At 38.9% G+C, this 22094-nt stretch overlaps 1 protein-coding gene across 1 annotated transcript in view; it reads left to right on the forward strand.

Moving 5' to 3' along the window:
* The first annotated feature begins 5726 nt into the window (after positions 1 to 5726).
* SMURF2 (SMAD specific E3 ubiquitin protein ligase 2) overlaps positions 5727 to 22094 on the forward strand; it is a 70523-nt gene continuing 54155 nt past the window's right edge. Inside the window, exon 1 of the mRNA XM_063293496.1 lies at positions 5727 to 6224. Within this exon, the coding sequence (XP_063149566.1) occupies positions 6173 to 6224 (52 nt within the window). The 5' untranslated portion in view covers positions 5727 to 6172. The remainder of the gene's footprint in view (positions 6225 to 22094) is intronic.

Below are 22094 nucleotides of genomic sequence, written 5' to 3' on the forward strand. Positions count from 1 at the left end.
TGACAGAAGTTAACTTGAATACTTGAATACTCTCTTCATAAAGGGCACTCCATAAAATATATCGTAATGTAAAAAAAAAACCCTCATTCATTCTCTGCCACTTGGATAGCAAAATATTTTTCATCCATGTGATATATTAAGAATTGACATTTCAATCAAAGGGTCAAACAATAGCAGGGTGGAGTAGGGGGAATGATTAGCAGCACAGACAGAAAACACCCAACATTACCAGTCACAGAATTCTCACTGCATTCCTTTGTGGAGAGAGAAATCGTAATCTTGTGGAACTGCCAGATGTTTTATCTCACTTAAACCAGTGGTGACAAACACCCGTTGCTCTGCTGTTGGCAGCAAAAGGCCTGTTAAAATGGGCTGGATTAGCATTAGGCTTGCTCTCTTCATTTTTTGTCAATGATAACAGCTAATATAGCATTCTGGTTCTATTAACATCATAAACTAAGCTAGGGGATGCACTTAATGTCTTTGGCCACTTAGGAATTGCAGAAGGTGTGGTGTGAGACATCATGACCTCACTAGGCAAGAGTTGGGTTTATTTTTTGAAGTTTAAAAAGGTGTAATTGTGCCTAAAGTTTCTGCAAGTCATAAAACAATCATTTTGCACGTTCAACCACCTCAAAACAGAAACATGCAAAAAACAGAAACATGCAAAAACAACTGGACTCAACCAAGTCAAAAATAAGGAAGCCATACTTCAGCTGTGTTGTGCAAACTCCTTCTCACTAGGGACAGTCAATTGTTGACTTGTGATAATAAAAGCTACATCTAATTAAAGGAGCTGTTAACCCAGAGAAAGCTGAGGTTTGATATATGTACCTTTCATTGTGTTTCATCTTTTGCTAGTTTATTGCTGGTCCTAGGTTGGTTTATTAGTCAAAGCTAAGTCATTTCCTATAGAACTATTTTTCTATGTGTGTGTCTACCTTCAAGTTAGTGTTGGCTCCTGGTGACTGCTTGGACAAGTCCCTGCAGTTTTCTTGGCAAGGTTTTTCAGAAGTGGTTTGCCAGTGCCTCCTTCCTCAGGCTGAGAGAGAGTGAGTGGCCCAAGATCACCCAGCTGGCTTTGTGCCTAAGGCAGGACTAGAACTCACGGTTTCCTGCTTTCTAGCCTGGTGCCTTAACTACTACGCCAAACTGGCTCTTATTTTTCTATGACAGCACTGAATTCACATCCACTGATGTTCTGAGTAGCTGTACAACTAGGGTGGGGAGTTAGGGAAGGATTCTTAGGGAGTCAGGAAAGGCCTCCCTGGAATAAAATCAATGTTTCTTGGTCTAGTGGAGGTTTCTCAACATTTCCCAAACATGGGACTGAATATTCCACAGAAATCCATCTTCTTCCTGAGAATTCTTAGGCTGGGTTCAAATGAAATACTGAACACAAACCATCCCATCCCATTTTCACCTTGCATCGTAATCAACTTAGCTGGTGATTAGTTTATGACACAGTGACAATATAGAGGTGACATGACTAAGACATCCTGCTTCCGGGGATTCAATCTCTGTGTACCAACAATGCACAAGGCATGATATCTCTGTCAGCTTTCTTGGCATTCACCTTCTGAATATTCACAGCTGCCACACAAGATGCTGGGAAGATGTTTTCTTCCTTCCTTCCTTCCCTCCTTCCTTCCTTGGCAGAGGGAACATATTCCCTTTTGCTGGGAGGTCAGAAAGGGGAACTGAAACCTAGAGTAGTGTGACCAGGACTGGCATCAACATGGACAGTTACAAGCAGCTTATTCTGCTCACCCATATTTGCCCATTTTTCACTTCCATGTGATCATGGGACACATGTGCATGCATGAATGTGAGAAAATGAACATGGTGACAGGGTCTAGCAGGGCACTATTTACACAAAGCCTATATAAGGCTTAGTTTCAAATGTAATGACTGGGAAGACAAACCTGGGTCTGTTTGGGGCTAAAATTAACCCTCTCTGGGTAAACTGTCTAGATCCCTGTTTTTCCCTATTTGCACAACTAATTTTTTTGTTCCCTCCCCTCCAATGATCCAGTTAAGCATGTTGTGTAAATACAGAACTGGATTGAGTAAACAACAGTTAAGTTAACCATAGATGAGGATGTTCTATGAAAGCCTCTGATATTAAGGACAGGCTGGATCTTGATACTAGTGTTGGAAAGGAATGCTGGATAAACAGTTCTTTGGTCTGCTTCAACTAGACTATTTAATGTTTTCAAATAATGTAATCTTATACATGTCTACTCAAGGCTCAGAAGGAAGTCTTACTTAATTCAATTGGACTTAATCCCAGATAATTGTGTATAAAATTACAGCCAGTCTTAGTGTATCTGAATCATTAATCATTTCAGAAAGCATTATTGAAACTGTAATCGCTTGTCAAAACCTCAACACTTCTGACAAAACATATTTGTTTTAAAATACTTACTAGGAATATTACACAAATGATGAAACTAGCTTATATAAAAGAGATGACATGCAATTATTTGAAATCATGTTTAAATGTTGCAAATAAAGAACAATTGTTTTTATAATATACAAGAGATGGTCAATAATTTAGAAATAACTTAGATTTCATTAAATTGCTTTCCAAAAACCTGAAGGATTTATTGAACTGTTTCCCATCAACATCATTTAAAAGTCATTTTTAAATTAAAGTATTGAATTTATTTAACATAATTTTAAAAGAAGATTTCTAGGATGCTCTATTTTATTTGTTTGGTATTTATTAAAATATAGAAAGTTAAACTTTTAAAAAAATCTGGACTTCAATAAGCATTTTTTCAGTTCTGGTTCTCAAGTACAAAAGCTAATTTCATATTTTGCAATGTTATTTCAACTGTTTCAATATATCTAATTAAATACACTGTCCACTGTAATGTTTTCCTTAATTCTGCAAACCTATCTGCAAATCAGCTGCCCATATATCTCTTTTACACATTTTATTTCAAGGAACCATAACACTGATTGTGGAAATACAACACATGTGATGGGTTTGAACTTTCTAGAGATCTGCCTCGCTGCCTCACTGCTTTGAAGCTACATGGAGGGCATTTCACCAATTACAAAGGTTAAGGGGCCAGATCTGAGTAACACCTGTGATGTGAGAGCCAGGCTTTTTTTAAAACTGCTAGTGTGTCAAAAGCTTAGGGCCTATTGTGAACATAACAATTATATCATTTTAACAATATAAGAATAGTGTATAATTTATGTTACAAGGAACACAGGCAGTGGATAGCTTTGTGATTGTTATTTCTGTATTGTGTGAAGTGACCCCTCATGTTGGACAAGTGATACAACTATTTGATTTGTAGTAATTCTAACAATTACCAATTTGGGACTCATAGTCTTGGAAGAGGTTGTGAAACTGAGACTCTAGATTTATTTGATACAGATAGTTCAGGGATACACATTTTCAAGTATAGCCCAATGGGATTTCCATGTTTCATTCTGCCACAGAAAATCTCTAGCTTTCCTCATCTACATATCCTCTTGACACTGTAAATGTTAATCCTTGTACTTATAACAACGATCTATTGAGGCCAATGGCTTTCAAAATTTAAGTTAAGCCTAGTAGTTGTTAATAAATGCCCTTGCTGCTTTCCGTTGATTTAGTCTTCTTTTAACTATCATTTGAAACAATTTGTCAACTTTTTTCTAATTCATAACGTTGCATGGATTTTAATGTAAATGTAAATGTTGTTTTATACCAGTAACATTCTTAAGCCACTTGCTCTGGAATGACTTGCAACAGAATGACACCTGAATAGGTGATTTAAAGTCACCAGCATCAATGATATATTAAAATACTTGAGAGCACAGATTGAGAAATTGTAAGAGCAATCCTGAAGTTAGTCACATGCCATCTCATACAGTGTAATAATAATTCCTTCCAAATAACTAACTTGCCAGACCTTCCAATGTAGCTGTCCTAAGTTGGGGTGGATGGGTTTGCTTGTTATTACAAGTTCAGGTATTTATCTACAAGATTATTTGATTAAAATTCAGGATGACTTAATATGCTTACTGCTTCATGTAGAGTCACTTTGGTAATTAAGGCAGCTAATAAACTGATTAAATAAGTAAGCAAGTCTCTTGTATATAGCTTATAGGTGCAAATTCTAGGAATGCCATCACATATATATTAGAATCTCCTACAGTGATTAAATATCATCCTAAGCATCTAGAATAATTCCGAAGTATTTAGCAAGAAGGTACATGGGGAAATCAGAGAACAAAATAACTCCTCATAAACTTGGAAATGAAGCAAGTACAATGATCTTTTTTCTAAAATGATAGCATTAAAATGAAAACGCAGACATCTGTGGTGTTCTCACAGATAAACAGCAAAGTTGTAATTGTATTTGATTTTTGAGCAATCATTTAAAACTAAGTTAATTATCTAGGACTGAAGGATATGTAACTCCTTTATATAAACAGGTATTTGGTTAAGAAGTGATGCTAGATAAACAAGATAAAATCTGAACTGAAAACAACAGATATGGACAATTTTTCCATCTAGCCTAGTACTGCTTGTGTGCCACTGATTTCCCAAGGTTTTCAGCAAGCCACACTGCAACCTTCCTGAAGTTAAAACAGTAAAACTGCCTTTGAACTCAGTTCCTGCTTACTATACAGGCACATCCATGCCGTTTTCTTGGCAACAGCACATAAGGATTGGCCAGTCATTATCTCATACACCTTGTAAACTTTCCTGTCTAACCTATAACCCTAGTGGGGCCCCGTCCAAGTATTACCAATCATGACCCTACTTAGTCTTGAGCTAGATTGGGTCAGCCAGGTACTAGTATCTACTGAGACTTCTCCAGATACCAAACTACAAATCCCTTCATCTTTCACCACTAGCTGTGGATAATATCTCATATAACAAATATTGCCAATCCAGGCATTAAATAAGTAATTAAATATACCAAGCATTAAATATGGTTATTCATGGCACATACTTCATGTTTGGCTCTTTTACCCTACATTGGCTGAACTACTATCTTGTTTTACTCATCCTCTGCCAGCCCAAATGCTTACCACGGGCCTAGACCCCCAAACCCATCAGACTAAACAATGAGAGCTAGATCATCTATTTGGGAAGCTGTGGACCCAAAGAACACTAGAGGGCCACTTGTTTATGCTAATAGGCTGACCCTCACACAGCTCCAGCTAAATTGCTTCCTCATCTTGCTTCATTTACAAGAACTAGCGTACTGTTCTGACTCTCCTGGACATCGGGTGGAAGTAAGCCTAATTTTGCTGATCAACTTCAGTAACTATAGCCACGAACTCTAAATATTGGAAGGCCTCATGAATGACATCACATTGAAGACGGAAATTTCTTCAGGCCAAAGCAACAAATCTGTACTCAACACCTCCCGGGTACCATAAACAAAAGTGAACTCTCAGCATTTGAGAGATAAACCTTAAAAGTAAGTCTGAAATCCGTGCAGAAACCATTCTTAGGACAAGCTCTACTCGTTGCTGGGCAAAAATACTGGCATACTGAGCCCTGGAACCCAGGTGTTTCAAAGGTGAAGGGGCATTCCCTGAACTCGTGTCGGGCAGGGCGACCAGCTTCGCCCTGGGGGTGGCGGATACCCTCCCTGGGTGTTGTGGGGTCAGTCCTCGGGGCTCCTGGGTTTGACTGAAGAGTCTCGCCCCCATTTCTACGGCCAGGGGAAGCCTGTAGGGTTACCCTGAGGGACTCCCTCTGCGCGTGACGAAACCGACTGACGGGATCTTGCTTTTGCAGCCAGGAGAGCGCTCTAAAGGCCAGCAGCAGCCGCAGCCGCCCTTCCTTTTGCACCAGCCACACATCCACCCGCTCCCCCGCCGGGTCAAAGCTGCTCCCGCTTTGTTGGCCTGGCCGCCTGAGCCTCGGGCAGGGGGCGGAAGGCAAGGCGGCTGCGTCTCTGTCTCTTCCTCCTCCTCCTCCTGGCGCTGCCCCCGCTCATGGCGACACTGGGCACATCCGGGCTTTCTTCCTTCGGCGGCCGCCGCCGCCGCCGCCAACGTCGTTGCTGCTTCTGCTGCTCTGAGCCGCGGCCGGCCCGACTCCATTAGCGGGTCCCGTCCCTCCTCCCTGCCGGCCTGCCCCCAACCCGTCCCTGGCGGGGAGGGCCCGAGAACGGCGGTGCCGCGCTCCCGGAGGATCCACGGTGTCATGTCCAACCAGGGCGCCCGGAGGAACGGGCCCGTCAAGCTACGCCTGACAGGTGAGGAGGGCTTAGCGGGGCTCCCCGGCGCCCACGTTGCTGGGCCCTCGGAGGGCGCGAGGCCTGGGGTGGGGGAGCCGGAGGTTGGGAAGGGTGCCGCTGCTGAAGGAAGCCCTCGACCTGGGAGCGGGTTGCGGGGAAGGAAATGCGTGGGTCCTGCCGTGGGCGGCGTGGCGAGGAAAACGCGGCCTGGCTTTGTTTCAGTGGGGAGGAAGAGGGTCGCACGGAGGAAAAGGTTCTCAGGGGTCGAGAGCCCGGCGGGGCGGTGGCCGGCACTGGACGGTGGGGGTGTGGGAGGAGAGGGCCCGGTGCAGGGCAGAGAAGAGGAAGAAGAGGGAACTCTTCCACCCCGGTGGCTGGAGAAAAAAGACGGGAAGAGCCCTCAGCCCGGGTCGCTTCAGTTTGCCGGGCTGCAGCGAACGAGCTGCTGCGGTGCCTTTGAGATTGAACCTGTGGGCTCAAAGACTGCCCCGAAAGCTTCCAGGCCTCAGGAGAAAAGTAAACGCTTCACCTCACATTTCTGGGCAAGAAAGGACGTGGGTGAGGGGCTGGAAGGGAAAGGGCGGTGGAAAGGTTCGTGTGCCCCTGAAAGAAAAGTGAAATCCTAGAGACACCGCAAGGACTTGCAGTGCTGGTTATTTCAGAGGTTGAAAACAATCCAGTTTGAATCTCTGGAATGAGTGTGCGGGACAGATTCTCCTTCCACGGTTTTAATTCTTCCTCTAATTCTACTATTTGCAGGATTTAGGGGGATTAAGACTACTAAACGGTTTATGCTGTATGAAATTAAATATTGCAATGCTTAGAGGATTAAGCCCACTGAAGGTTCAGTATAAGTTCCAAAGTTTATCCTCTCCTTTTTGAGCATAAACTTGAATCAGTTTTCCGCCTCTTTGTACTCTTTGTTTTGATGTGCTCTGCTGCTCTCTTGAATCAGCTACCCTAGAGAAGGTTGAGTAAGGTTACCTTGATATAGCTCCATAGGATGTTGTATGGAATACAAGTGTAATAAGATTTTTCACAACATTTACAGTGTACATCATTGTGTACCTGAAGTAGATGAATCCTGTAGATTAAACAAACAAACCTTATCCTTTTCTTTAAAATGTTTCTCTAGCTGGATTTGCAAAATATTGCAGTTTACTTGTGCTTTAAACAAAACATATTATGCATGCTTTTGGTGGGACTTGGTCTCAATCAAACATATGTAGGATTGTTACTTAAGAGGGACAGAAGCATATTAAAAAAACATAAAAACAAGGAATGGTCATATTTACATTTCAATATAATAGCAAGTTTAAAAAACTCTAGTATATATTTTTCATATTTTGAAAGTTTACAAATTCAGACTTGTTTTCATTTACAATATTGCATAGGATTTCTGATAAAAATCTTTCTTACATTTTTGTTTCTCATGTTTTACTCAGAAGTAAATTCCACTCTTCAGTAGAGCTTACTACAACTGTATATTGGAGTACAGCCCCTAGTATAATATAATTTTATATTAGAGTGTTATTGTGCTGTTGAGATTACTATGTCTAACAAATGTGGGTTTGCATATAGGAATTCTGTAATCCCTATGTAGTAAATTTTTGGAATAACTTATTGGAATATTTTGAAATTCTGTTTTTGATGTTACTAAGCTGTCATACTGCAGAACAAAGCTGTCTTCTAAGCTTTGAAAACCTGCTGATGCCTAGAGGTGAAAATATTTTTATGCAATTGTTTTTGCCCCTGTATTTCTATTTCAGTTTCTATTTTTTTGTTACATGTTAATATGTAACGTTATTCCTGATAATGCCCTAGTTAAGAGATTAAAAGGAAATCATTTTTTCATTGATTTTAAAAACTTATTCAGAGAGCAAGTGGTTAATTTAAGAGGTACACTTTTTAAAGAGGAACACTTTTTAAAGTCAATATACTCCAGTAGATAGTGAGAACCTTGAGTAAATAATAGTATCAGTTTTTGTAATTTGGTTGATAGAAAGCAATTTTGTGATATTCTTTGAAAACTAAAATAATAGTTATAACTGATGTACTGTACTGAGAATAGACAACAAAACATTTGATACTGGAGAGGGAACATCGTTTCGCTAACTATCAACTCTTCACATAACGTCTCTTTTTTCCATAGTCTAGGGAATCTTTAGTACTTAAAGTTTTTTGTAACAATATTTAAATAAAAAATTAAGGCTACCATTTAATAATATTTATTTAGAAGTAAGCAGTATAGAACTTGGTGGGTCTTCTGAATAAAATATGGCTGTGGACTGTGAGTTTTTAAGGCTTTTTGTGGAGTGGCTTAATTCGATGCCCCCTGTAGTTTTGATTTCTCACACTGATGGAGAATTTACTTTCAAGAATTTATGATCTAAAATTATGCAGATTTTAAATATTTGAAACTACAGATTTAACTGGAACTGTATAAATGTGCTGTCAATGTGTTTAGACACTGTTTGCTCTAAGAATCTGATTTTTTTATACCATATATATTTACATTTCATAAACTTTGGAATCTCTTGTCTGGATTACTTATGTAACCAACATGTAATATGTATTTCAAATTCATTATCTCAGAATATGATGGTGCAGTCTGTGAAAAGTAGTTTGGAATAACTGGATTCAATTAGCTATTTTCAGGACATAAACATTAAAAGTTCTAGCTGGAAACATTGTTGTGACTGACTTGATAAATCACAGGATAATGTTTGATGTGAGGCCAGGAATTGATTTGGAGCTAATGCCCAACTACTCTGTTCATTCTGAGCAGCCAAATAAAATATTTAGCTTCAGCCTGATTTAGAAGAAAAGGTTGATTCTTTGTGAGACTTTAAGAATGCTTGAGAAATGTTTGGCATACTTTTGGTCTAAGAGTTTAGCAATTTATATAGGTCTTTGTTCTATAACCACTACAGAGACCTAATTTTACAGAATATCTTTTCATAGTTCTTTTTCATGTTAATTTTGTACAGATGTAAATTGTACCATTTGCAGTAATTTTTCTTCAGTTATGAACAATATATGGATATAATATTTGTCGGACATCCTATCTTAAATTGTTTCTGCTTGCCCCACCAGAAGCAACAGGGTGGTCATGCTCTGGGTCCCTTCTTTTAAGCAGTGAAATCTTGTGGGACCTAGGAGTCAAGCCTTCTCTGCTGCAGCACCTGCCCTGTAGAGCAGCATCCTCCCAGAGACCCAGATGGCCTTGACCCTCTTGGCCTTTCCTGAGGCACTAAAGACCTGGTCGTTCTCTCAGCATTTCAGCCAGGATGTTAGGTGACCCTCTTGGTTGGTTATGGCTTTTAAAAAAAAAAAAAAAACTGATTGTAAGACAGAATGATCTTTTTGGATCTCTGGCATATGATATATTGATTGATTATAGTTCTAATTTCTTTTTCATTGAGTTTTTTTATTTTAATTTCTTGTTCATTTCCCAGAGTCACAGTAGTGAAATGGGCAACCATATAAATTGTATAAACAAACAAATGCTGATATATATTAGAATAAAGGTTAGTTTCTTCAACTTTTCTACCAATGGCAGTAGTACTGATGTGGGTGGGCTGTCATGGATTACTAACGTCATTTGTCTTGTATAAGTTAAAGTTGGAAAAGAATTGATTTTTTTTTTTGAAGTGTTAATTTTGGATTTCCTTCATTTCTAAATAAGGGGAAAAGGTCCAAGTGCTTTTTTAGTTTTCAAATATAGGTTTCTTCTGCTTTCGGTATTGATTCATAGCATTCAGAAATAATTCTTTAGAGACTGCAGGTGATTGACTTCTAGAGCTGTTAATCAAAATGCATATGCACTGTTCAGATTTTCACCCCTTAACAGATTATCACTGGAAAGAAAAAAGGTAGAAGCAATCATTTTAAATAAGAAAAGGGATAGCTATGGAAAATATTAACATCTGAATCACTGCAGAATTCCATGAATGAGGCAGAATAACTGCTTGGTAAAAGGCTCATCTGCATTTTAAGCACCCTACAAGTAAGCCTGCAACCCTCTGCACATGTAGAAAGCAGTTCCATTGCACTCAGTCTGATTTATTTGGCCACAGTAGGTGGCCGTATCTTGGTTGATCTTGAAAAGCTAAGCAGAATCAAAAATTCCAAGGCAGTATACTAAGTGACAAAATAAAAAACATCCAGGAAGAAAGCAGTGGCAGGCCACTTTTGTATAATTGCCAAGAAGCCAATATGAAGGGTTTGAGACTGACTCAACGGAGACTTTATCTTAAATGAACTTCAGATTGTTCTTTGTGTATCAGTCATGAAAATTCCACAGAATGACACACCATATAAACTTTAAGGAAGATACTTCACACTATATTTGTATAATAATTTGAATGAAAGATTGTGCTTCTATCATGCTAATGCTGTAGTTTAAGTGTTTTGGATCAGAGTATGTATATTGCTATTGAATTTATGGATTCACAAAGATGCTGAATCCTAATTATAATAAGGAAGTACTTGTAATACCTTAAAATTTAATAGATACAAATCACAATCAAGAATAGCATAACTATTTGCCAGTCCTTTAGTCATTTAAAGACTCTACAGGTGGTGTTGAAGCATCGGTATTATCATATTAGTCTCTTCTCTCTTGTTTAAGGACATGTTTTTTGAGAAGAAAAATTATCAAAAGTTAGTGGCCACATTATAAACACTTGTATTCTTGTGTGAGCAGTTCTGGTTTTTATTATTTATTGATACATATGAGCTAACATATGAACCAAATGACAGAGAAAATTCTAGAATTATCTAGACTGGAAAAATGTGTTGGACATAGACTCCAAAGCACTCAAAATTGCTAAGGTGTACATCACAGTGTCTCTTGGAAACTATTCTCAAATTCTTCTTGGTTATACTTCTTGAAAACAACTAATGTTTTCTGTCTGTGATTGTTTAAATTATCTTATTTTAAGAAATAGAAGATTCTTAAGTATGGACTGAAGCAAGAGTTGGAAAAACTGCAAAAGGCAATAAAAATGATCAAGGAGCTGGAAATAACCCTTATGAGGAAAACAAAATGAGTAAGGTTGGGAATGATAGAGGTGTATTAAATAATATATAGCATGGAGAAAGTGATAAGAAAAATTACAGTAGAAACAGAGATGGGGAGAAATTCAGGATAGATGGAAGAAAGTACTTCAGATAAAACATTGCGTCATCTGTGTCTGTGCTGTCATCATACAGTGATAAGTAACAGCAATTGTAGAATGCTTTTATTTATTTGCAATAGTTTTAAAACACCCTGAACCATTAAGACTAGGCAGTGAATAAAAAAGCGTGAATAAAAAATAGCACAATAAACAAATAAAAATGATAAGATCTGTCCATGATCAAGTTGAAAGCCTATAATCAATTAAGGCAAAAGGCATGGTAAGAATGTACAGTGGTGCTTAAAAGTTTGTGAACTCTCTTGAATTTTCAGTGTTTCTATATAAATATGACTTAAATGTGATCTGTTCTCCACACAAGTCCTAAAACTGGAGCTAGGTCTTTGCATAATGTGTCCAAAGTAGGATAATTTGAGCCTGGTCATTTATGCCTCGACTGAGAACTCTGGGTTGATTTGTTTGATGATCCATGTGTTGTTTTCTTGGCTATCTATGGTATTCTCAGGGGTCTTCTCCAACACCAAAGTTCAAAAGTATCAATACGCTTCCTATTCTTCTTCAAAGCCTAACTTTTGGTTCCATAGAATGTCACAGGGAATACCTTGGCTTGCACGATTCTGATCTTTGTAGGTGGACAGACATCATGGCATTTGAATATCTTTTCCAAGGCCTTCATGGCTGCTCTTCCAAGTGCTAGTCTGCAGCGTATTTCTTGGCTGCTTGTTCCTTTACTGTTGATGGTTGATCCTAAAAGGCAGAAGCTCTCCACCGCTTCCATATCTTCATTGCCAATTCTAAGACTGGCTGTTTTCCCTGTTGTCATTAGTTTGGTCTTCTTTATATTTAATTTTAGTGCCATTTTTTTACTCTGCTCCTTGATTTTTATTACTAGGGCTTGCAGATCCTTTGTATTTTCAGCTATCAGGGTAGTGTCATCAGCATAGTGCAAGTTATTGATGTTCCTCTGATTTTAAAACCATGCTTATCTTCTTCCAATCCAGCTTCCCTTAATATATATTCAGCATATAGGTTGAAAAGGCGGGATAAAAAGATGATGATAAGGATACAGCCTTGTCACATTCCTCTGTCAACCAGGAGCTAGTCTGTTTCACCATGTTCTGTCTGTACTGTGGCTTCCTGACCTGTGACTAAGTTTCTCATGAGGGCAATGAGATGTTCTGGGATTCCCATTTTTCTACAGCATGATGTGATCAACACAATCAAGGGCCTTTCTGTAATCAATGAAGTATACATTGACTTATTTTTGGTATTCTTTGGCTTTCTCAGTTATCCACTATACATCAGCAATAATGTTTTGTGTTCCTCGGCCTTTTCTAAAGCTAGTTTGAACATCTGACATCCCTTTTTCTGTGTAGGACTCTAATCTGTGTTGGATGATCCTAAGCATTATTTTGCTAGCATGTGAAATTAAGGATATTGTATGATAGTTTTCACGCTCTGGTAAGTCTCCTTTTTTGTGGTATTCGAACATAGATTGACCTCTTCCAATCTGTTGGCCAGTGTGTCACTTTCCAGATTTGCTGGCATAGCTTGGTTAGAGCCTTTATTGATTCTTCTTCTGTTGCTTGCCGTATTTCTGTGGGCATTCCATCAGTTCCTGTAGCCTTCTGACTTGGTAATGACCAGAGTGCTGATCTAACTTCATCTTCTAGCACTAAGATTCTTGTAAGTAGGGAATATCTTCTGAGGTATCTTGGCTGTTGACATCTCTACTGTATAGTGTTTCAGTATACTTCCATCTTAGTCTGATCTCCTTTGAATCATTTACTATATGTCCATTGGTGTCCTTTAGCATACTGATTTGAGGTTGGAACTTCTTTTGAGTTCAGAGATTTTTTTGAAAGACTTTCTTTGTTTTTCCATGTCTGTTTCCCTCTTTGATGTCTTTACAGACGTTGTTGTAATAAAGTTATACTAAAGGTGTTTATGGCTTTTAGTAATCACAGTTATATATTATCTCCAGTAACAGAAGCAGTATGACTCTCAATGCTGGTTGCTGGAGGAAGAGCAGCCGGGGGTAGCAAAGGGCTATTTACTTATGACCTTCTTACAGACTTATATTTGTCTGGTTGGCTGCTGCAATGTACTTTCAAACAACTTAATCTTCTTTGTGTTTTTCCCTTCAGTGAAACAACTAGTTTTTCTTGTGTTATTTTGTATCAGATAGATTTCACAGGTGATTTTCTTTCTTTGCTAAGTAACAGGTTCACAACATAAAGATCACACAGGCTTACAGAGGTTAGAAAAAAATAGAACCTCTTAGCATCAATTATGAAATGTATGAGTTGATAGCTATTCTTAAGAACACTGATCAACCTGAAAAAGATTGTATTGAAATTGATCCTGAGGGAAGCTGGATTCTGCTAATTTCTATAGTTTCTATTCCTGGCCGGGATAAATAACTCCACTATTTGTTTTATATTAATCACACACGTGTGTGTGTGTGTGTGTGTATGATTCAAATTGCAATCTGAATTTGTGGAGCTTGCTCCCAGAAAAGTATTTAAACTGATTTCAGCCTTTGTTATGTTACTTTCTCATGTTACTTTCCTCAGACATTGAAATTAATTGGGAAGCTGAGTCAAAAATATACATGGGAAGAACAGGTACAATAATCAAACTGACTTTTAAAGGTATTCGTTTAGAATTAACCATGCTGTTTTTTGACCTCTATTAGATGGTCAATTCTGCTATCTTTCATAGTATACTAGTTTAAAAACCGAGGTCAATGACAAATGAAATAATTGTATTCACATTTTCATTTTTTTTTGTTCTGCATTTCTGTTATATGTTACTTAACCTTCTATTTATACCATTACTTTAAAAATGTACCTAACGGTTATTAAATGTTAAGCCTATAAGTGGACTATTCATTAATTCATTAAAATCTGATTATCATAGCCATTTGAGAATGTGAGGAGGAGTCATTGACAGGATGGTTTATACGTATTTGCTGTCTTTTGAAAGGTAAATGAAAGCAATTTTATGTAAATTGTTCAAGTATTTTAAAGTAGAAAAGTGGAATAGAAATATTCTTAATTAATGTTCAATATAAAGAAAATTTCCCCATTTTGTTAAATAATTCCTAGAAAGTTCATGCTCAAGATAACTAATACAAACTGAGTTCTTGTAGAAGATGATCCATTCATCAACATAATATGGTCAACTATTAGATTTCGTAAATGATCAAAAAGACTAATAGTTGTGGACAATACCATTAGGCAATTAAAAAAGCAAAGATAAATGAAAAGCTTGTTCCTGAAATCCTGAATATTTCAATACAGCAATCTGAAAAATATTTTAAGATTTATTATTTTGGTCAGGACGTAGAGCCACATGGCCTCAGGCAGCTCTTATGGTAAATGTAGCAAAGTATGGCTTAGAAGATTCCCTAGAAGTTCCACAGTAGTTTGCTAGTACTCACAAGCTATAAGATATAAAACTTCTAAATGTTTTTTTCTAGCTGGCATTCACTGCTTTCACTGCTACTGGTATGTCAGTCGGTACATTGTACAAATAATTAAAGACAGTACAACTTGCAAACTGTAAGCACTGATATAAGTTTTAATGTAGAGTTAATCAGCATACATTCTTGAACTTCCAAATCCTGGTTTGAAAAATAAAGTGCTTTGTCTTACAGTTTCACTTGTATTCTCCATATGCATTAAGTGTATTGATTATTTCATGTTTGGTACAAACCATAATCTGCATTCTAGCAGAGATTCCAAAACAGAAATTATAAGCTGCAGCTGGCTCACAGGCAGCCCACCAAGCAGCCTTGTGCAGCCCACCAGCTTTTTAAAAAACTCAAATTCACCACCGCCAAATGTTGCCCCCAAGAAGGATCTGCTGCCGCCGCCACTCTGAGAGACATGCTGCCAAGCAACTCCAAGGCCTCCAGGCCTCACCAATGCTGCTGACTCCAGCTTTGCTGAAGCTCTGCTACCACCAGACAGCTGATTGGCGTGTCAAGTATTCCTTTGCAACCAGAATTATTTTTAATTTATCAATATGTTCCTTTCCCTACTATAAGTTGTGCGGGCCTGGTCTAGAGAGTGGGGCAGGGATTAATCTTATTAGCCTGCCTTCTCAAAAATTTGTGCTGTTTGTGTGGATGTATAAACTGGCATTTTTTGAATGGGTAAGCTTTCTGTGGCAACCATTTCCTTTGATTGTCCACAGCATGCTTTGAATATGTTAATATGTTTATAAGAAATAGGAGGCATAAGGACCAAAACAAAAACACCAGGGCTGAAGCCATGACATTTTCATGGTCAGAAGGCCTTTCCTCCTTGCTAAATTAAAGTGGTATCCATCCATCCTCCAGAGAGCAGAAAACTACTGGAATGAAATTTGCTGTTCCCATTGCCAATCATTACATTGCCTCTGTTACAGCTTTCTTAATCATTGCTGAATGGAGGTGTCCTGATTTTGTATGTGCAGCACATATAAGCAGTTCAGCTTTGCTTCATTCCTTTTGTGCATGTCACTGGCCAGCAGGAAGAATACAGTATTTGCCAGTGATCATGCTACAGCAGGAATGGGATGAGTCTGGCTGTAGGATTCTGTCATTTTTAAGCTCCTTCCTGTGCCCCTCTTCCTGCACCCCATTAACGTGTAACCCAAGTTGAGTAAAATTAAAGCAAGAAACGAATCAAATAATTGTCCTGAAGGGAGCTGAATCACGAGCTGCTGTTTCATTTAGGATTTCCCCCCCTTCCTTTCACTACTTTATATAGACAAAAAAAAATGCTAACTTCCGGATTTCTTGTGTTTTGTTCAGGAGTCAGTGGGATGGGCCTAGTTCCAGCATATTGGCTTGTTACCCTTTTTAGCCTTGTGCTGAACCAGTAAGGGTGATAGAAATAAAGTACTGCCACCTGAATAATTAGCGCCATTGTACAATTCTGATAGGCATAGTGCTGCTGTACCTAGCATTTTAGGAAGTTACTAGTAGAACAATGGCAGATGAGACTTACCAGGGACTGGAGGGGAGGTAGTAAGTTTGCATCATTTGGAAACACTCAGCATGTTTGGTTGTTGTCCTCTAGTGGTCACCTGGCTTTGCCTCTGATATAACGGGAGAAGTGTAACAGATTATGCACATGTCGCCGTTGGGATTATGCGAGCTTAAAGAAGAAAATTCTGCTTGAACGTTAATACAGTTAAATATGACTTAAGCCTGTCTTATTTATGGGGTGGTGATGAGATAAAAGGAGTGCCAGTGGAACGTGGCAGAAAAAAAATGTTGCCAGGGCATGTTTATGCTGTGGTTAGGTACAAGTGAGGAAAGGCCCAGGGTCTTAAGATGGAGTGAAGGAAAAGATGCAGATTTAAATGGATTAGGCTCTGTGTCATGAAGATTTCAAGTTACATCTAGGACTGTTGAGAGAGAAAAAAACCTAATAAAATGATTTATTTTTTAAACTATAGAATACAATAGTAGCAAAATTCCTTTTATTAAGTATCCTGTGTAAAATGCAAAGGCGTGAGAGAGCAGTGCTTGCTTTTTTTGATTATGTCAGTGTTAATTCTACTTCTTCTAAATCCAACTTTTGCTTCCATAGAGTGCTACAGGGAAAACTATTGCCTCTATGATTCTTATCTTTGTAGGTACAGTATAGACAAATCATAGGATCAGAATATCTTTTCCAAGGCGTTCATTGCTATTCCACTAAGTGCTAGTCTGTGGCAAATTTTTTGACTGCTGGTTTGTTTATTGGTGGTACTCAATCCAAAAAGGCAGAAGCTATCCACTGCTTCAATATCTTCATTGTCAATTCTTAAGCTAGTTGCTGTACCTGTTGTCATTAGTTTGGTCTTCTTTATATTTAATCCTAGACTCATTCTTTCACTGTACTTTTTGACTTTCATTACTAGAGCTTGCAGATCACTTATGTTTCCAGCTATCAGAGTAATGTCACATCACCTTAGTGCAGATCCTTGATGTTTCTTCTTCCAGTTTTAAAACCATGCTCATCTTCTCCCAATCTGGCTCCCCCCACTATATATATTCAGCATATAAGTTGAATAAATAATGAGAGAGTACACAGCCTTGTTTTTGATGACCTGGAACCTATCTGTTTCACCATGTTCTGTCCAATTTGCAGCTTCCTGACCTTTGTATAGGTTTTGCATCAGGACAGTTATATGCTAGCATGTGAACTTAAAAATATTGTGTGATAGTTTGCACACTCTGGCCACATCTGAGCTGTTAAAACAGTGGTTTTCCACCTCCTTGAACAAATAATATAGTCAGTTTGATTTCTGTGTACACCATCTGGTGATGTCCATGTATATAGGCATTGTTTTTAGTTGTTGGAGAACGGTTAGCAATGAAAAAAAAAACTGGATTGGTAGACATTCTCCTGCTTCATTCAATTTCCTATGCCATACAATCCAATTACATTTTCTTCCTTAATATTTCCAAGTTTGGCATTCCAGTCTCCAACCACAAGCAGCACATCTTAACTTGCAATGTTTTGTCGATTTCTGGTAGAACTTCACCATAAAACTACTGTTCTTCACAACAGTGATTGGAGCATAAAGTTGGATAATCATGATATCAAAAAGTTGTCTCATCATATTAAAGGGATGTTGCAAAATCTAATTGATGCTATTCAGTCACTGACTGCGTTGTACCCAAGTACTGTCCTGGGTATGTCCTTTCTCACTATGAAGCCAACACCATTTCTTCTTTGTTTTTCATGTCCTGAGAAGTAAACAGTATGATCTGTTGATGAAAATGTCCAATTCCAATCCATTTCAATTTGCTGATGCCTAAGATGTCTGGGTATAGTCAGTTCATTTCATCTTTCTTTGTGTTGACCTTTCCCTTCTTCATGCTTCTTACATTCTGTGCTCTCACTCCTTTTGTAGCTTTGAATTTTCGTTTCCTGCATGGCAATATCAGCAACTAGACATCTCAAAGATTTTCATCTAGCTACGTTATAAGCATCATTACTATTCTGAAAAATCCTCAGCTCTTCCTCAGTAGCATGTTTTGCCATCTGACCTGAGAGTCACTCATCCAGCACTGTATTGACAATTGTTTTACAGTGTCTATTCATACGGTTTTCTTGGTAAATAAAGATTTACTATTGCCTTCTCCCACACAATATAAAATTATTCCTTTGCTGATATCATTACAGTGGTCATCTGTGCAACTATTTTCCTGTATTTCTGTTGCCCAGTGTAGGCGCCTGCTTGCTTTAGCTGGAGAGCTGGGATGACCTTCATGCCTTGGGTGACCCTGTTGGGAGTATATATTCTTGACATACACTGCCAGCATTCTTCACTTATCCTTCCTTGGAACACCACAGTGAGCAGCACAGTAGGACTTCAGGGGGCTTTCTAACTGTTTTGTGTGTTTTTTAAAGTATTGTATAGACACTTTGACATAAGGATTCTGCATCAGCTTGAAAGCATTTCCAGTTCTCCATGTTCCCACAGTGCCAGTAGAGTTGAAGAGCTAAATTAATTTCATTCTGTCTCAGCTGAGGTGTCATTGACATCGCTGTGTAGCTATTGTTGTTTGGTTGAGATGTTATTGCTCACTTCCCTATTGGAGGAAACTCTTGACCTGCCACACCTCTCTTTCTGATATTTAAACTTAAAAGCTTATAAGGAAAATGCTAATCTGAGGATTCTGCATCTCTTCTTTTATAGAGCAGACTAAAGGAACTGAACAGGAATTTACAAGACTTACTGTAAACTGTCTTTTCAGTACTGGACTAGCTATAGACCAGACCACTCAGCAGCCAGGACACCTGGCTATAGAGACAGGAGCCCAGTCAGTCCCTGCTTAGTTGCCTGTGGTCTGCATAGCAGACCAGCTTGCCTCTGAAGATGCCCGCCACAGTTGCCAGTGAAACTTCACATGATCTGTCGTCTAGGCCAGATTTAGATGCCAATCGTGACAGCCTACGCCAAAACTGACTTGCTTTGGGAATGACTCTTGGTAGTTGAGATTTTAACATTTTGTCTCAGGTTTGTTTTATGTATGCATGCATTACTATTATTTTTCTTATCCTAAGCTTTCAGAAACTGACAGGTGAAAAATATGGCAGATAGAATCATGCTTTCTGTAATAAAAAGTATGTGTATGGGAAACTTCATCAGATTGTTTTTAAGATGTTAAGTGTTTATAGCAGCTGTTTGCTTCCTGAAGAACAAGAAGAATGGCTATGTGCATATGTACGCATGCACGTACGCGCACACACGCCTTAGTGTTGACTCCGGGTGACTGCCTGGACTAGTCTCTGCAGTTTTCTTGGCAAGATTTCAGAAGTGGTTTGTTATTGCCTTCTTCCTGGGGCTGAGAGAGAATGATTGGCCCAAGGTCAGCCAGGTAGCCTCATGCCAAAGGTGGGAGTAGAACTCATGGTCTCCCAGTTTCTAGCCTGGTAGCTTAACCACTATACCAAACTGGCTCTCTATGGGCTTATGAGCGTAATAAATAAGTATAGAGGTCTGCCACAAGCCTCTGGGAGAATTCATAATGTCTAGCACAATTTATTTTATGACCTAAAACCAATCTCTGTGCTTTTTTGGCCCTTTAAACAGCAGAAATAGTTGGGAAGTACAAATTATAGTGGTGACCATGTGACACCTGTGCAGTGAATTGATTGATAATAATTGAAGGAAGAAATAGTGATGCACTTAATGAATACATTTTACTATTTTTTCTAACCTATCTATATTTTTCATAACTTTTGTCCTGTGGCAAAATTATATATTAACAATTCAGTTTAATCTTTGATTCCAGTTTTCAAAATCCCACACTTTACTCTTATACCTTAGTGGGAGTAGGAGTTAATCACATATTGGATACAGTGATAAAAGCTGAATGGTTAGGTTGAATATATTCCTTTTCTTTTTGCTTTTTTTTTTTTTTTTGTAGCTTGAGAATTTTCCCACAGATGTATAGTGTGGAACTCAGATGCAGGAAATACAAGTCCTCTTTTGATTCTTAAGCAAAATGTCTAAAGCCGTATAATCCAGGTCTCTGAATGCACTGATTATTGTGGTGTGGATTATGTATCATTTTGTGTGAAGTTTACTCATAAAATGCATGTTAATATACTGGATAAGCATCTGCAACAGTCAATAATTATAATAATTAATTTATACCAATCTGATATTAGGTCTCTTGGTAATTTAAAACAAAAGCATAAAGCCAGAGTTGGAACTAAAAATATTAAAAGATAATCAGCTATGAAAAATGTGTTCCAAAAAGTGTGTTTTATAACGTTTAAAAAAGATAATGAAGAGGTCAGTCCCCTTAATTCAACATGGAGTATATACCAACGATGTGGGGCAGTCCAGCCTACAACGGCTATAGGCAAGCCTCCTCAAATACTGGCTAAAAGATTGAAGAGGTGGTAGGGAAGGAGAGGGTTGGAAACAGACTGTGGTTGCAATCAGAAATGGGTTTTGTGGGGAATGTGGCTGCAATATCCCAGTTTTATTGAGCTAGGAGAAAGATAGCGGGAGGGGCTGAGTAGGCTGTTCCAGGGAAGAGAAGCTGCCAATTTGGCGGCAATCTCTTCTTCTGAATCAGTTGCCTCTATCTGGGCCGCTGGGCCTCAAGTTGGTGCTGGTTAATGCCAGGTTTGTCTGTTATAAAACCACATCATTCCATGATTTGGTGGAAAAATAGGCAGATCTGATGTGTATTATTGAGACTTGGCTGATCTGGGGCAGTAATGTTGCCCTTAAAGAAATTTGTTTGCTCAGTTTCAGGTCCTACACTAACCTTGATGCCAGGGCTGAAGAGATGGGATGTGTTGATCTTATCTGTGGCCAAGGTTGCTGTTCCAGAGGTAGCTGGGTATGAGTGCTTATGTGTTCAGTTAGGCCTTTTGATGTGCTGGCTGCTGAACTGCTTGATATGATCCCTTGCTGAACTCCTGGACCTGGTCAACAACCTGGTAATTGAGGTTCCTATCTGTTGGTATTGGGGGAATTCAATCTCTAGGTGGACAGGACCATGCCCAGTAGACCCCAGGAGTTCATGGCCTCCATGACAATGATGGGCTTGTCCCAGGTTATCTCAGCTCTGGTGCATGTGGGCAATGAGATCTTAAACCTTGTTTTCATCTCCAAACAGTTGCTATGTGATCTGGAGGTAGAGGGTATTACCATCTTCCTTTGTCATGCCCTTCTTGATTTAGTTGTGATTGATTGTTCCCCACTTCCTCCACAGGGATGGACCCTTTTGGGTGGTCTGCTCCAGATGCATTTGGATTTATATGTTTTCCAGCAAGTGCTTGAGGATGTTCCTGCTGATTATGTGGGCAAGTTGGTTGAGGGCCTGATTTGTTGCTGGCATGAGGTGCTATCTTGAGCTCTTGATGAAATAGCCCCCAAGCAGCCTCTCTCTGCTGACTGATCCCAGATGGCTCTTTGTGGTGGAGTCTTGTGTGGTGACTGGGGCACTGTCCTGCCATGTTATCTGGGTTTCCTTCTGACATGTAACCACCAAAGAACTGGATTAGGTGCTGTCTAAGATGTCCTCAACTACCTGTGGGCTTGCCAGGCCTACCAGGTAGACAGACTAGGAAATCAACTCCATAGGAAGGCTAAAATTACTTTTATTGAGAGGGACTATAAAAATAGTCTGCTTGTGCTATACCTTCTCTCCCTTCTTAATACTCCTGTGAATTAGGTAGGTGTCTGAGCCTCTTCAAAATATTTTTGGTCTGTTGTGGACTTAAGATATGTT

The sequence above is a fragment of the Candoia aspera genome, chromosome 2 (genome assembly GCF_035149785.1).
Source record: "Candoia aspera isolate rCanAsp1 chromosome 2, rCanAsp1.hap2, whole genome shotgun sequence".
In the NCBI taxonomy this organism is placed as follows: Eukaryota; Metazoa; Chordata; class Lepidosauria; order Squamata; family Boidae; genus Candoia; species Candoia aspera.